General features: G+C 38.2%; 1 protein-coding gene across 6 annotated transcripts in view; it reads right to left on the reverse strand.

The window, feature by feature from the left end:
- taf2 (TAF2 RNA polymerase II, TATA box binding protein (TBP)-associated factor) overlaps positions 1–15,394 on the reverse strand; it is a 105,294-nt gene that overhangs the window by 63,266 nt on the left and 26,634 nt on the right. For all 6 annotated transcript variants that reach the window (XR_015756919.1, XM_087986052.1, XM_087986054.1 and 3 more), the window contains exons 7-11: positions 14,860–15,044; positions 10,406–10,519; positions 7,827–7,926; positions 5,230–5,315; positions 1,137–1,272 (exon numbers count right to left, since the gene is read on the reverse strand). Coding sequence is in view for 5 of the 6 variants with exons in the window: in XM_087986052.1 (XP_087842178.1) it covers positions 1,137–1,272; positions 5,230–5,315; positions 7,827–7,926; positions 10,406–10,519; positions 14,860–15,044 (621 nt within the window). In the remaining variant the exon portion in view is untranslated. The remainder of the gene's footprint in view (positions 1–1,136; positions 1,273–5,229; positions 5,316–7,826; positions 7,927–10,405; positions 10,520–14,859; positions 15,045–15,394) is intronic.

A 15,394-nucleotide genomic window follows, 5' to 3' on the forward strand; every position in this document is an offset into this window, starting at 1 on the left:
TTTCCAGTCGGGGTCCACAGAGCTTTGTATGAGGTCCTTTGTTTTTTGTGATTTATATCGAAGATTTAGACTACAGCTTTGGAATATTATGACATTTGCAGATAACACAAAAATTGGCTATTTCATTGACAGCAAAGAAGAGTGTGATAGACTGCAGATGGACTGACTAGGTCAGCAGAAAAACAGCAAATGGAATTCAATCCAGAGAAGTGTGGAGTTAAGTATTTGGGAGGGAGAGAAAGACAAGGAATACATAATAAGTGGTGGGATACTGAGAAGAGTAGACAAATAGAGGCACCCTAGAAATGAATATCAATAACGTAGGAGAAAATTATTGCAGATGCTGGAATCTGTACTGAAAACAACAAATGCTGGAGATCACAATGGGTCAGCATAAATCCTTCCCCCTCCACTTCAGCTCTGAAGAGTCATCTCGACTCGAAACGTTAGCTTGCTCTCTTTCCATGGATGCCGTCTGACCCACTGTGATCTCTAGCATTTGTTGTTTTCAACAATGAATATCCATATACGGTTTAAGATTAAGTAGAAAAAGTGATTAAGTGAAAACTTTCCTTCATTTGTAGTATGAAAAAATATAACACAGCAGTGAGGCTTCACTATAAAATGGAGAATTTTAATTATGAAGATAAATTGGATTGGTTGTGGCAATTTTCTTTCAAACAGAGGAGACAGAGGAGAGATTTATTTAGGTGATAAATTATGAAGGGCATAAAGTGGATAAGAACCACCGACTTCCATAATCAGGGACCCACAAATTTCCACTCATTGGTCAAAGAATTAAGCACAGTTGAGAAACATTTTTATCTAGTTGCTGATAGGGTTCTAGAATTCACCATCTGAAAGGATGATACAGGTAGAAAATCTTTTCATATTGAAAAAAGTACTTGGAAAAGTATTTGACGCACCATAACCAATTATGGACCAGGAGCTGGAAAACACCGTCAGAAAAATAATTTTCACCCAGCACAAACAAAACAAGGTGATTCACATCCTGCCGTGGGCCAAATTTCCATGTTCCCAATTAAACAACTAAGTACAAAAACTGAAGTCAAAACTCAGGGTGAACTAGTTCAAATGTAAGGAAACAACTTTCAAGGGATACATTTACTGCTAACCTGAAGCATGAACTCCATGCTGATCCTGTTTTCAATGAGTCGCATTACCAGATGGGCTTTACATTGAAACATCTTGTAATACTTCCAGGACAATGTGTGAGGATGACGAATGGAAAAGTGCAAGTGTGGAGCAGGTCTGTAAGGATTTGAAAAAAAAAAGGATGTAAAAGCACTGTCACTGTTTCAAGCAACAGCATGAATTCCATATAAATTAGGAGAACCAAGTATTCTTTGCATATTCCATTTCAAACTCACCTATACACTATATTTAACACTGTCTTTAATACAAAATTAATCTAAATATGTAAATATTGTAAGTATCTGATTTGGTATAAAGGAAAAAAAAATCCAAATTCAATTTCTAGACTTTGCTCATGTAGTGAAATCTCAGGCAGTAAAGTGGTTAGAAGCACAATAGCCTTAGGAGTCTTGGGTTGAAATATAAAGAGCCCTCATTCCTGAATACAATGAAAATGACCCAATTGGAAAATGCCTAAATGTAGGCACAGATGAGAAGTAAATTGATTCTTCCTCCCCATTTAGCTCACATATGAACTGTCACTTGAATGACTGGCCAATGTATGCGGAATTGAACATAAACATGAGCAATTACCTCCAAACTGGAGATGCAAAATTAGCAGCAAACTGAATAAAATGTTGAAATTTAAAAAACAAATGTTGCATTCATATGTAAACGCAAGAAAATATAAAAATAATTAGACATAATACTATGCTCAACAATAATTATGTCATCTGTGTCTGAAGGCAAGATAATTAAGTCATTAGTTTACTAATAAACCTATGTGTTATAGTAAGTTTGAAAAAGAACAAATTAAGTGCACAAACCAGAAATGATGAATAAAAAAACCAAAATGAGCACGCTCAAGCAAGGAAAGACCAAGTGAAGAACAGAAATGCACAGTCATTCAAGCAACAATTCATGTGTGAGCTAAATCACTAAGTAAAGGAAGAGAGATAGAGAGGGGAAAACAAAGATAGTTGGGAGAAATTACAAGAAAAACAGCTCAGGTCTAAATCAATAAAGAACACAAATTTTAGTAGTTACTGTGTGACACAGGAAAATTCTCTTTTTCCTTCAAGATATGTTTGCAGTCACTTGCATGGTTGACTACATCCTCAATGCCAAAGCTTTTCTATTTTGTCAGGTTGGTGGATAGGGTTGCTTTTTACTCGTCGTTCCATTCTTACGCATCTAATTGAAATTAGGAGTCAGAGGAGCCATTCTGTCATAATGAAACAAAAAACAGAAATTGCTGAAAAGCTCAGCAGATCTGGCAGCATTTGTGCAGCGAAATCGGAGTTAACATTTTGGGTCTAGCGGCCCTTCCTCAGAAGGGATGGCAGCTAGGAAAACGTCAGTTTATATATAGAAGATTCCAACTCCAGTTTACTCCTTAGCCTCTTCCCCCACACTATCTTCTGCATATAAACTGACATTTTTCTGGCTGTTGAATCGGAGGAAGGGTCACTGAACCAGAAAGAGCAACTGATTTCTCTCCAGATGCTGCTTGACCTGCTGAGCTTTCACAACAATTTCTGTTCTTGTTTATGATTTCCAGCATCCAATGTTCTTTCCATTACAACACGATGTAAACCCTTCTGCTAATTTAAACCCGACACAGAAGCTCAGTTCGCACCGTAATATGTTAAATTTCAAAAGGCAAAGAACTATCCCAGAGGTCACTATTTAAAGTAAAAATTAACAATTTTATTCTTTAAGTCTAACAAAGAACAGTAAACCAACCGCTATTTACAACTCCTTTTTCTGAAACCGATCTTTTACCTCCAACTCTAAAATACCGGTCTGATAAATTCCCTCTTAAATTTACGGCAAAAATCAATTTCAAACCCGGGTATAGTCTTTGGATGTCGAACTTTCTCTGTAGATTCCTCTAGGTCAACTTTGGTGTTCTGCTGCACAAATTTCTTATAGATAGGTACCTTTCAGAAAACCATTTGACAAGTAGTCTGTTTGTTGGTGCTTGTTGCTATTCTGCCCCTAACTGTTCAAAAATATCTGATTTTATATGCCAAAACATCAGATAATTTCATTGGTTTGATGTCATCCCAAACAGTAAAATTCAAATTTGATTGAAATTTGATAACTAGGACACAATTTAAACTGATTGGCTGAATTTAAATTTGTTTTTGTTCCCTGGCAACACATCACCAGTTGTGTGTCAACCAGATGTTACATTTTTAATTCTTTCAGCACACTATGTGCTTCTGTAAGTCCTTGACAGCTTCTTCTCTCTCTCTCAAAAGGTACAGTATATACTTACACCTTCATAACATTTGGTTGTTATCACTTGTAATGGTTTATTTTCCATCTCTCATATCATGAACTCTTGCAGTACCCAGAGGTTTACCCTTGGCCATCCACTTCATCCTTTGAAGGTGTTTGCAGAAATCACATATACACTGATGAAGCCCATCCCACTGCTATTTTTGATTTCTCCACTGAAAGGTCATGACATCTAGTATTTCCTGAGCAGAAATTTCCTCCAATTGAACATTTGGAAGACCAAAGCCTTTGCTTTGTCCCCAATTACTTGTTCCTTCTATCGCTCATCTATTAGAGGTTGAATCAGAATGTTTCCAACCTTTTGGTCATGTGGCCCCAAAATTAGCAATCAAACAATCTCACTGTACTGGGCCATTATGATCCTTGCTTACAGCATTACTGGTTAAGTAGAATGAAACCTGCCCTGCTAGATGATTTTCTCATTTTAATTGATGTGGTTCAGTCACTGAAGCATAGTCACATGGGGCTGCAAACTTTTCTTTATACACAAAACTGAACAGTATGAAACAAACAAAGCTGCCCAAATACAGAATACAATTGGAAAGGTCTCACCTCACTTCCCAACACCATCTGCTACTGAGATTCTCAGTCAGAGAAATTCTCTTCAAACCAAACTTAAAGATCTGAGTTAACTGATTCTCTCCGGTTCCTTACCTCTGCTCCGATCTCTGGATTCTTCTTGCACTGTCAGTATTGAGAGCTTGTAATTTCACAGCTTCTAATAGCCTTCACATTTCTAAGGAAATGCTCCACGTGTAGAAGTTTTACAAATGGAACTTTTGCACTGAAGTAAACATGCCTCTTCTGAACTCTATTCCTCAATTCCTCCTGCAACATCCTCTCCAGCACACCATACCATCCTCTTCCAGCCGCAATACAGCACTATTCTCTTTGCCAGCAACCCATAACTACCTGCCTCCCACGCAAGTCTCCCTAACAAATTTCAATGTCATCCCTTCTTCACCAACCACTTGTCTCAAGCAGGGTTGCTCCTGCTCACCTCACTGACCTCCTACCCATGATCCTCCTCCCTCACTTTGCACTAGCCCACACCTCTACTACTTTGACTTACAGTGCTCCACCTGCCCCCTGTCCTCCTGCAACTTAGAACATAGCTAACTGCACATGCCCCACTGTGCATCTCTGCCTGACCTCAATCCTCAGACTCGAAGAAACCCCATCAAGTTGCCCCTTTCCTTCCTTCCAATCCCTACCCTCCGCAATGAAGAGACCCTCAACAGTCATTTTCCCTGGGACTTTCTCTACCCCATCTCCCCCTATTAACTCTGTGACCAGCAAACCCATATCATCCCCGCACACAACCAGCAACCTCATTACCCCTCCCCTCACCCAGCTAACCCATCTCAACCTTCTATCCCCTTCATGATAGTGTCCCTTAATTGTTGTTAAGATTAAGACAGCTTGACAGCTCAGTGAGTTAATTTTTTTTAAATAAAGCTTCAAAAATGTGAAACTAAAATCAATAACAAATGCACATATCTCTGTGCTTTTGATCATTGTGATCAGTGTTAACTGATAAAACAGACTGAAGCAACTACGAACACTTGGCAGAAATCTACATACGACAAGTCAGCTTTCTTGGATCTATGAACTTAAGTCAATTTTATATCGTCCAGATAATAATCAGGTACTGTAAACCACTACCAAATTGAATTGATATAGTCATTTCAAGGAGAGAACATAGATTTAAAACGAAAGCGATAAAGAACTATCATAGCAGGCAATTACAAATAGGAGACCACTCACGTTTCTTTCTCTTTCACCCCTGTAAATATGGGATGCAGCAAAACTCCACCAGTTCTCAATTCATATTCCACAATTTTGTCCAGCTCCTATAAATTACAAACATATTTAGTCGATCATTTAAATATTGTCCTTTGATGAAAATTAAAACATTTATGTTTGCTTAGCCCCTTATTCATAAGACATAGGAACAGGTGGTGGTGATTCAGCCCATTGAGACTGTTCTATCATTCAATGAGATCATGACTGATCTGATCACCATTAACTCCACTTTTGTGACTTACACCCATACCTTGGATTCCCTTCAGAAATTAAAAAGTGGTCTATCTCAGCCTTTAATATACTTAGTGACCTAGCCTTGACAGCTTTCTGCAGTAAAGAATTTCAGATTCAGTAGCCTTAAAAGAATGCTACCACATCTTAATCTTAAATGAATGACTTCTTACTTTGAGGCTATGACCTCGGGTCCAAGACTCTCCCACAAGAACGAACAACCTCCAACGATGTTTATTTCAATATCATTTCATCTTCTAAATTCCAAAGTATACAAGCCCAACCTACTCAACCTCTTCTCCTAAGATAATTCTTCCATACCTGGTGTCAGCCCAGTGAACCTTCTCTGGAATGCCTCCAATGCCAGTGTATCTTCCCCAGATAAAGGGACCAAAACTGATTACCATATTCTAGATGTAGCCTGACTCACGCCTTGTTCAGTTTTAGTAAGATTTGTCTATTTTTATATATCATTCCTTGGAATGAAAGGCCAGCATTCCATTTGACTTCATTATTAACCTCAGAACTTGGATGCGAGCTTTTTGTGATTTATGCACTGGGGTCCACAAATCACACTGTGCTGTAATTTTCTGCAATTTTTTCCCCCATTTAAATAATGTTCAGCTCTTTCCTAAATTACTGCCAAACGTAATTACACCAATGATCTCTTGGCTGTTATCTCATTTTCCACCTTCTTAAAACCTTGATTCATTCAAAACTCTGTCTGCCTTTAAAACCAAGTCATCCATCCATCACCCAAGTCATCCTTCACTGGTTCTGTCCTCAGCTTTGAAATTTTTCATCCATTTCAAACCTCATCCTGGCCTCATCCCCTCAAAATTAATTTTACAACCATTATAAACAATTTTCTGTATTCTCCGAACCTGGCCCCTGTGCACCTCAGATTTTAGTCGTCAAACATTTGTTACTGCTTTTAAATGGGTGGGTTCAAAGCTTTGAAATTTCCTCCCAATGTGCCCTGTCTACTAACCCTGCTGAACCCTACTTATCCTTAGTCAGTAGAGGTCACAGGTTTACAAGCCGCGATCAAAGAAACCCTGGTAAGTTGACATTCTGCATCTTGTAAATGGTACACATTTTTGCCACTGTGCAGTGGAATTTTAAGATACGCAACCCATGTTCTCTTGAACTTTTTCTAATCATGCATAATGAATTTGTGCACCAGCGTCAAAAATTAAAATTAGAAAAGTAATTTTTGTAAGTTAACATAGGTATGGAGAGAAAAGAATAACACCATGCTGACCATTGACATGGAAACAAGCTAGTCCAAGAATTACAATATTTACTGAATTCAATTTAAAATTTACTGTGGTGATATTTAAACTCATGACATCTCCATTTTAAGCTCAGTGCCATATCTACTACATTATTTTCATGAAAGCCAGTGTTAATTTTTAAACATTACAGTTTGCACTTTATTAATTCGCGCCAGCATTGTGGGTTCACCTACACCACTTGACATGCAGCAGTTCAAGAAGATAGTTCACTATCTCTTCAAGGCAATTAGGGATGGACAATAAATGCTGGACTTGCCACATCCCATAAAAAAAATTTACAGATTTGAAATCAAACAGATTTTTGGATAGTGAAAGCATCAATGCTTAGGCAGATAGGTCAAACCAGAGTGAGTCAGAGGTTACCTATAATCTTCTACAAGACAATGCAGGCTCAACAGACCATATGATCTACTCTACTCTTAATGCTTATGTTTAAACATAAAAAAAATGCATCTATGTTTTTAAACTAGTTCTTAATGAGTTAAATAATTTTGGTTTTCATGCATAATTGACAGTGTATAGCTACATCTGAAGACCTGACCAGAACAGAATTAATTAGATATTTTGCCTGCCTGGAACCCATAAACACAGATTAATTCTGCAGGCATGATTTTTATTATGTGGCTATCCTTTAAAAGTTGCATTTTGTTACAAAATACTCATGGTATTGTGAAGCTTTGCTGTAGATTTAGACATTAATTGATTGCCATAATTCATACAAACACTTCAAACTGATCAGGTTTGCTTTAAAAATAACTTCTATGTACTGCCACAAATGTCACCTGACTTAGAGGTCATGAACTCATCAGTGTCAATATTCACTTCGATAAAAATCACAACACCTCGAAAGCTCGTGCTTCCAAATATACCTGTTGGACTATAGCATGGTGTTGAGACTTTAAACTTTGTCCACCCCAGTCCAACACCAGCACCTCCAAAATCAATATTCATTTCGTTTGCAATAAAGCTGGCACTATTTTTACAGTAAAGCTAACTCTCAAATGGGATTACCAGTGTGGTTCATGCTACCTCTTTAATCCAGTGTCTGTACTCATTAACACCAAATGTTTTTTTCATCCAAAGGCCATAAATGTATCCAGAGATCCCCTTCAACACCCATTCATCTGACCTGCAGAAACAAAGTTGGAAAGATAGTACACTAAAGGATAAAGAAATTTAGAATTAGTTTACAGACTACGCCAATTTTCAAAAATACTGCATTCCTCCCCAACCGCCAGATGTGGTGCAAAGAAATAAAAGATCAAAATTTTCAACTGAATATTTGACATGATGAATTCGAGGGGAAAATTACCACTATGGACAGGTTTACAAACGTATCAAAAGCAACGTAGAAGCTCTTTCTCATGCAGCACTTACATCATACATAAGGAGAAACAATTAATTAATAATGTTACAAGGTATGTTATAGATATAGTACATGTGGCATAAGCAATGAAAAAATAAAAAACTTTAAAGACAAAACTCATTTGCTCTTATACTTGCTTTTAGTTGGACTCCTGTGAAAACAAGTTATTCCAAGCTGAAAGTGGCTACATAAGTACAATGTGTAAATTATTTCCCCATGTCACTTTTATCCTTAACACAAAACACACTCTTTATCACAAATAGTCTTTGTTTCATTTCAATTAACTCATTCAGTATTCAATTTCCTTTGCAATTTTCAAAGCGTTATGTTTCCTGCCTGACAGCGTCTGTATTGAGGTGCATGCTCATCAGAAAATTCTTCCCTCATCCTTCAGGTAAACAAACATTCAACCAAAATTAATCATTAAAAGTTCTAATTTCTTCAATTATCGACTGGACACATAATCCATCTAAGTTTTCTTTAACATGCCTAGTGACCAAGCACAGTCTGTTTTGGTAGTATCCCTCTTTAAAGTTAACAATAATCTTTATCCTCAAGGAAATACTAGTCAGCATGCATCCAGTACTATTTCTACATATAGTCTTGAAGTAAAATATTTGCTTGTTAATTGTGGATGATTTCATAGATTCAGAATAATTATTTATAACGTTACATCTTTAAATTGGATAAGCACCCAAATGATACAAACAGGGCTGCCATCAAACAATTTTACTGCAGCAGTGAGATCATCATTTTGCCTAGTCATGGACAAAGGTCAATGCACAGCTTTAGTACATGCAGAGATGACAGCCATTCTACATACTAAAACTCGAATAATGTACACCACCACAGAATAGGGATGCAAACATGCTCCTGAGAGTTATGGGAAGGCACAAAGCAGAAACAAGGTTTTCCAACAGTGAATGAAAGCAGGTAAATCACCGAGTCACTCACATCCAGCTAAATAGCACTGCTGGCAGTTGCCTGAAAATGGTCGAGTTGTCAATTTTTGTTAGTAATATTGGGAAAAGATATAAAACAAATTATACAGGAAAAAAGGGCAACATGTCAGATATCATTGTGCACACAAATTTTTAAACCCAGTTTGAACACTTGAAAGATTGCTCAAATGTGACATGCAAAATAATCTGAAAGGATTCACAATAATCTGAAAGGATTCGCAATAATCTGTCAAAAGTAATGCTGTAGATCCTTCAGGCCATGGACCTGATGTTCTCTCTCTCATTGCAGGCTCTTTCCAATCTTGAGTGCCCAGTATTTTCTGTCTTTATTTTAAAATTGGCCGTGCACTCAGAACCACAAGTGAGATCTCATTATACCATACTAAATGCAGCCATCTCAAACATTGTAGAATTTAGAGCATTGTTTTGAATTACTACCTTCAAATATTGTGAATTCAAATCTCAATCTTAATATTTAATTAAGAAGGAGCTTATAACCATAAAGCGCCTTTCACAATTCTAAAATATCCCAAACTGCACAAAATTCAATTATTTTAATGCACATCCATGACTCATCCTTTACATTGATTAGTTACATAATACCCTAGTTGGCATGGAGAAGAGATCATATTGAAACCACAAGGGCCTTGAGACAAAATACAGAAGACCAAATTTTGATATATTATTGAAACATGGCATACATTTTTACCTGTGTTAAAGGATAAAAACATCCTCTGTTAATTAGCATCTTCGTGATCCATTAAATAATATTTTGTGTTGATTTTATTTTGCTTGTTACAGTAAAAGTCTTAGAACATGATATTTTATTATAAACGTCTGCAGATCAGTCTCTGGAAATTTCATATCTCTTTTCAGAAGTTAACAGCTTCTAAAGGGCTCATAACACTAGAACAAGAGTATTCCCATAACTTCTTTGAAAAGTCCTATGTCATTGTTACATTGACTTGAACAGGCAGACAAGGCGTTAAATTCCAGAACTTCCTTGCTGGTACGCTGATGCACGTGGTGGTGGTGGTGGCGGTGGCAGCGACGGCAGCAGTGGGGGGGGATTAGAACCCATAACATTTGGTCTCTGAGGCAAGTATGTCATCAACACAATCAAGCTGATCTTGATACTAATTTCACAGTTTGTTCACTATGATTTTTATCAAAAAACCTTAGTAAAGTTTTTGTTGTGCTGGAGTAGTCTACATAAAACTTACAGTCTTGTAAATTTATGATGGTGTATGCCCTTGACTCTCATCATTTTATATACTCACCATGACATTCTGGAAATGAAACAGCCGAAGAATTGCTGAGCCAAAGCTTGTGCTAAACATCGTCTGGTAAGTGGCGTCTGATCTATAATCATGGCACTATGCAGAAGGTTTGTGCTAAATGAAAGATGAGAAAATAGACTGTTTTCAGGCAAGCATTAGATTTTATTTAGTCAAAACAAATAGTGTTTTAAAGGTAACAAATTCAGTTCAAATGTTAACAAGGCTGACTCTGTATTTCATCAACTGAAAGCTTGAAGCCTGCCAACCCTTTCATATTAATTCTTTAAACTTACACTGTATAATAGCATAACTGGCGGTTATTTAGCAGTTGCAAATTCAACGTTTGCAATATCCATTAATCAACTGTATCTTAGTTAAGAACAAATGCTCTGGGGCTTTTCAGCTAGTAGTGACCACAATCAACAGAAGAAGAATTGGCAATGAATGCAAAATATTTTAAAAGCACTCAAAATCTAGAAACAGTACATCAACTACTAAGAATTTAATAACTTTGGTCAGATGCTTGATCATACAGTGATGTCCTTAGTTAGTTGAACTGTAATAACCATTTTCTGCTTTGGTTTAATTAATAAATTGCCTGCCTTCTTCATTGCATACTTTTTGGCTAGGGAATTATGTAAAACAAATAGGAGTATTCTCACAGAACACTAATATATTTTCAAATTGGCCAATTGCATTTTTGTTCATCCTATATTAACTGGTTTTGCCCCAGTGTGAAAGAGACCAGCATCGCTCTAATTTTAATGGCTCAATTTCCTTCTTATCATATGAGTGCACAAAGATTTCAGCACAAAGTCCAGAAGCCCATGAGATATAGGAGCAGAATTAGGCCACTCTGCCCATTGAGTCTGCTCTGCCATTCAATCATGGCTGAGTTGAGAAACGTATCTGTTGTGAATACATTCAATGACTTGGCCTCCACAGCCTTCTGCAGCAATGAGTCCCAAAGGTTAATCATCCTCTGGCTCAAGAAATTCCTCATTTCAAGAGTGGTCTCTTCACTGAGGCTGTGCCCATAGGTCCTGGTCTCTCTGACTAGTGGAAACGTCATCTCCACATCCACTTTATATTCTGCAAGTTTCAATGAGATCACCCCTCATCCTTCTAAACTTCACTCAGTCCAGATCCAGAAATCTTAACTGCACCAAATGACAAGCCCTTCATCTTGGGAATCATTCTTGCAAACCTCCTCTGCAGCCCAATCACCACCAGCATATCCTTCCTTAAATACAGGGCCCAAAACTGCTCACAATACTCCAAATTCAGTTTGACCAGAGCCTTGTACTGCTGGAGTCTGTATATCTCTACTCTTCTATTCTAGCCATCTTGAAATGAATGCTAACATTCCACTTGCCTTCTGAACTGCCAATTGAATCTGCATGTTAACCTTAAGAGAATACTAAACTACGACTCCCAAGTAACTTTTCATTTCAGATTTCTGAAGCCTTTCCCTATTTAGAAAATAGCCTGACTCTGCTCTTGCTACCAAAGTCCAAAAAGTCAATTTTTCTTCCCCATATTGTTTTCCACCTGCCACTTCTTTGCCCTATATCCTACCCTGTCCAAAGTCCTTCTGCACCCTCCCCACTCCCTCAACACTGTCACTCCACCTATCTTTGCATCCCTGCTAAGGTTATTCACTGATTATGGCAGTGAGTCATTAAGGATATGAAGACCTCTATTTCTATATAAGCTTGTGATAAGTTTACTAATCTCAATACATCTAGCCACAGCGTCAAATGAAAAGACAAATCATCTACAACTCAACCTTTGGATGGATTAGTAACATGATTAAAATTAGGATCTTCGCATATAAAATAGCGATGATAAAATGCCGAGCTGGAAAAAGCACAGCATGTTAAGCAGCATAAAAGCAGGAGCGTTGATGCTTTGGACAAGATCCTTCATCAGGACTGGAGAGGGGGAAGGGGGCTGAGAAATGGTAGGTGGGATGGTGATAGGTGGATGTAGGTAGGAGGTGATCAAGATTGGTCAGTGGGAAGAGTGGCGCAGATAGGTGAAATGGAAGACGGACAGGTTAGGTTAGGTCAGGCTGTGGAGATGAACGGAGAGTGGGGGGCTGGATCTGGGATGAGGTGGGGGAGTGGGGAAATTTGGAAGCCATGTATTCTACATTGAGGCCATAAGGTTGCAAGCTTCCAGGTCAGAAGATGAGGTGGTCTTTCCCCAGTTTGTATGTGGCCTTCTTTTGATGGAACATCACGCTCCAATCAACTCCAGCTCCCAATTGTCAGCCACTTCAACTCCTCTCCCACTCCCCAACATGCCCATCCTGGGCCTCTTCCACCATCAAAATAAGGCCACAATCAAACTGGAGGAAGAATACCTCATTTTCCGCCTTGAAAGCTTACAACCTTATGGCTTCAACATAAAATTCACCAGGTTCCAAATCTCCTCAGCACCCACCTCATCCCAGATGAAAAGACAAAGAAAATCATCTACAACTCAACCTTTAGTACTGGGGAGGCGATGGCCTAGTGGTATGATCGCTGGATGGTTAATCCAAAGACCCAGGTAATGTTCTGGGAACCAGAGTTCAAATCCTGCCACCGCAGATGGTAGAATTTTAATTCAACAAAAATCTGTAATTAAGAGTCTACTGATGACCATGATTCCATTGTTGATTGTTGGAAAAATCCATCTGGTTCACTAATGTCCTTCAGGGAAGGAAACTGCTATCCTTACCTGGTCTGGCCCAGATGTGGCTCCAGACCCACAGCAATGTGGTTGACTCTTAATGGCCCTCTGGGCAATTAGGGATGGGCAATAAATACTGGCTTAGCCTGCAATGTCCTCATCCTGTGAAAGAATAAAAAAAATTACAGCCCTCGGCTGGGATCCAACTTGCCTGTCCGCCCCAGCCCCCTGACCTGTCCATCTTCCTTCCCAGCGATCCGCTCTACTCTTCCCACTGAGCAATTTCAATCTTTCTGACCTGCATCCACCTATCGCCATCCCACCTACCTTTCCCCTAGCCCAACCCTCCTCCCTCTATTTATTTCTCAGCCCCCTTCTCCCTCCCCAGTCCTGATGGGTCCTGGCCAAAACGTCGACTCTCTTGCTCTTCTGATGCTGCTTGGCCTGTGCTTTGTCCAGCTCCACATTTTATCGACTCTTAACTTTCCAGCATCTGCAGTCCTCATTATCTCCAGATATAGAATTGTGATCACTTGGATGAGGTAGCAAGGCAAGCAGCACTCATGGAAACTGTCCCTCTCAACCATCGAGACAAATAGTTTAAAAACAACTTTCTTTCTGAAATAGGGCTTATAGTCCCCAACTATCAAATGAAATGACATAACATTGAGATTTTTAAAAAATAAAATTAAGTCATTATTTTTATTTGCTGTTACCCACTTTACTGAACTACAATTTGAGGAACTAATTTCTTAAAGTGGAGATCAAATTGAAGCTCAGCATTTCTCGTTTTTTTTCCTCTGAGATTTAAGAAAATCTGAACCTTTAGTTTGATCACATTTAAAAACTAGCCACGAATTCAGTTCTCTCCAGGGACAGAAACACCTGTAGTCAATCCTCAACTATATTTTTTCTTCATTGTACATTTAATTAGATGGTTTGAATATAACTTTCAACTCTAAGAAACTTGAGCACAACTTGGTGAGAGTTAGAAGTTATTGTGGCGCTTGACTTCCATTCAAAAGTCCTGAAAACTAATCTCAAACTTGGGTGTCATTCAAATTTAACTTTCACAAACAGACTTACCCTGATGGCTCAATTCATTCAACACCCTATATTGTTCTACTGATCATACAAATCATTGGTTGAATCTGTAAAAGATCCCAGTTAGCTGATGACAATTGAGACATTGGTAAAGGACTACAACTGTTTCAGTACAACTCAGTTAGGAAAATCTAGGATTTCTGCTCCTAATTATTCCCAAGTATCTATGATGGAATCTGCTGGTGTCACCAGGACAAGACTTGGACATACTCTGATGCCCCTCACCCTCTGCCGATTTTTCCAGTTCTCAATCTAAAGTTCTAACTTGGGCTGTTGACCCCTCTATTACCGCCCTTTAAAAATCAGCTTCTTCAGCAAGGTGCGGATGAAATCAGTAATTCTTGGGCATTTCTTTGGTGAGTGTCTCTTCAACAATAAATACATAAGGTGACTTGCGTGCTCCATTTAAAACTTCAAACTGCTTCCTTAACTGTCACACAGTAGTTTAAAAAAATTTAGATTTTTCCATTTTACTGTTCACCCAGCAACCTGCATCAAACCAAGTTTCAAGCAGGCAAACACTCTGCTCATGAGCTTCTGGCATTTGTGTTTGAATTTGCAGCTCACAAATATTTGAAATCAGCCTGAAAACCTCATTTCAAGCAGCCCACTGTGGGACAACACCTCATTCAACACTTCTGAACGAAGGCATTTTCTAAATGGAGACTCACCTTAAAATACTCATAGATGCATACGAAGCTACTTCTACAAAGGCTTCATCAACAAATACAGTCTTGTAATAGGCATAGGGGTATCGGCAGGTTAGAATCTCTTCATAAAATTCAAAAATCTCATGCAGAAAGGAGGTGGTGTGTTTTAGGAGAGGCAACAGTTGAGGTAAACAGAAATGTGTCACCTGGAAAAAGAGGCATCAGATTATGAAACACTCATTCCAATAAAACGTTTCAAATTAGATTGAAATCATTAATATATCAAGTTTTGTCCAGCATATAACTTCCATTGCAAGGAATTAATTCCATATGACTCAACTTTAGTCAAACAAGTTCTTGTACTTAGCCAGAAACTGTATCAGATTTCACTTTTCTTACATTAAACAATTTTGTACAGACTTCCAGCAAAATGTTCTGAAGCTTGTTATGCAGATGTGGGTGTACTGTACCTTTAAGAGAGTTAAAAGCTAGCAGAACTACCTGACTCAGCACCAAGTATTCTGAACAAGATATAATGTAACATTTGGTCGAACAA

The sequence above is a fragment of the Chiloscyllium plagiosum genome, unplaced genomic scaffold (genome assembly GCF_037043375.1).
Source record: "Chiloscyllium plagiosum isolate Xiang-an unplaced genomic scaffold, Cpla_swu_hap1 HiC_scaffold_4, whole genome shotgun sequence".
NCBI classification, from domain to species: domain Eukaryota; kingdom Metazoa; phylum Chordata; class Chondrichthyes; order Orectolobiformes; family Hemiscylliidae; genus Chiloscyllium; species Chiloscyllium plagiosum.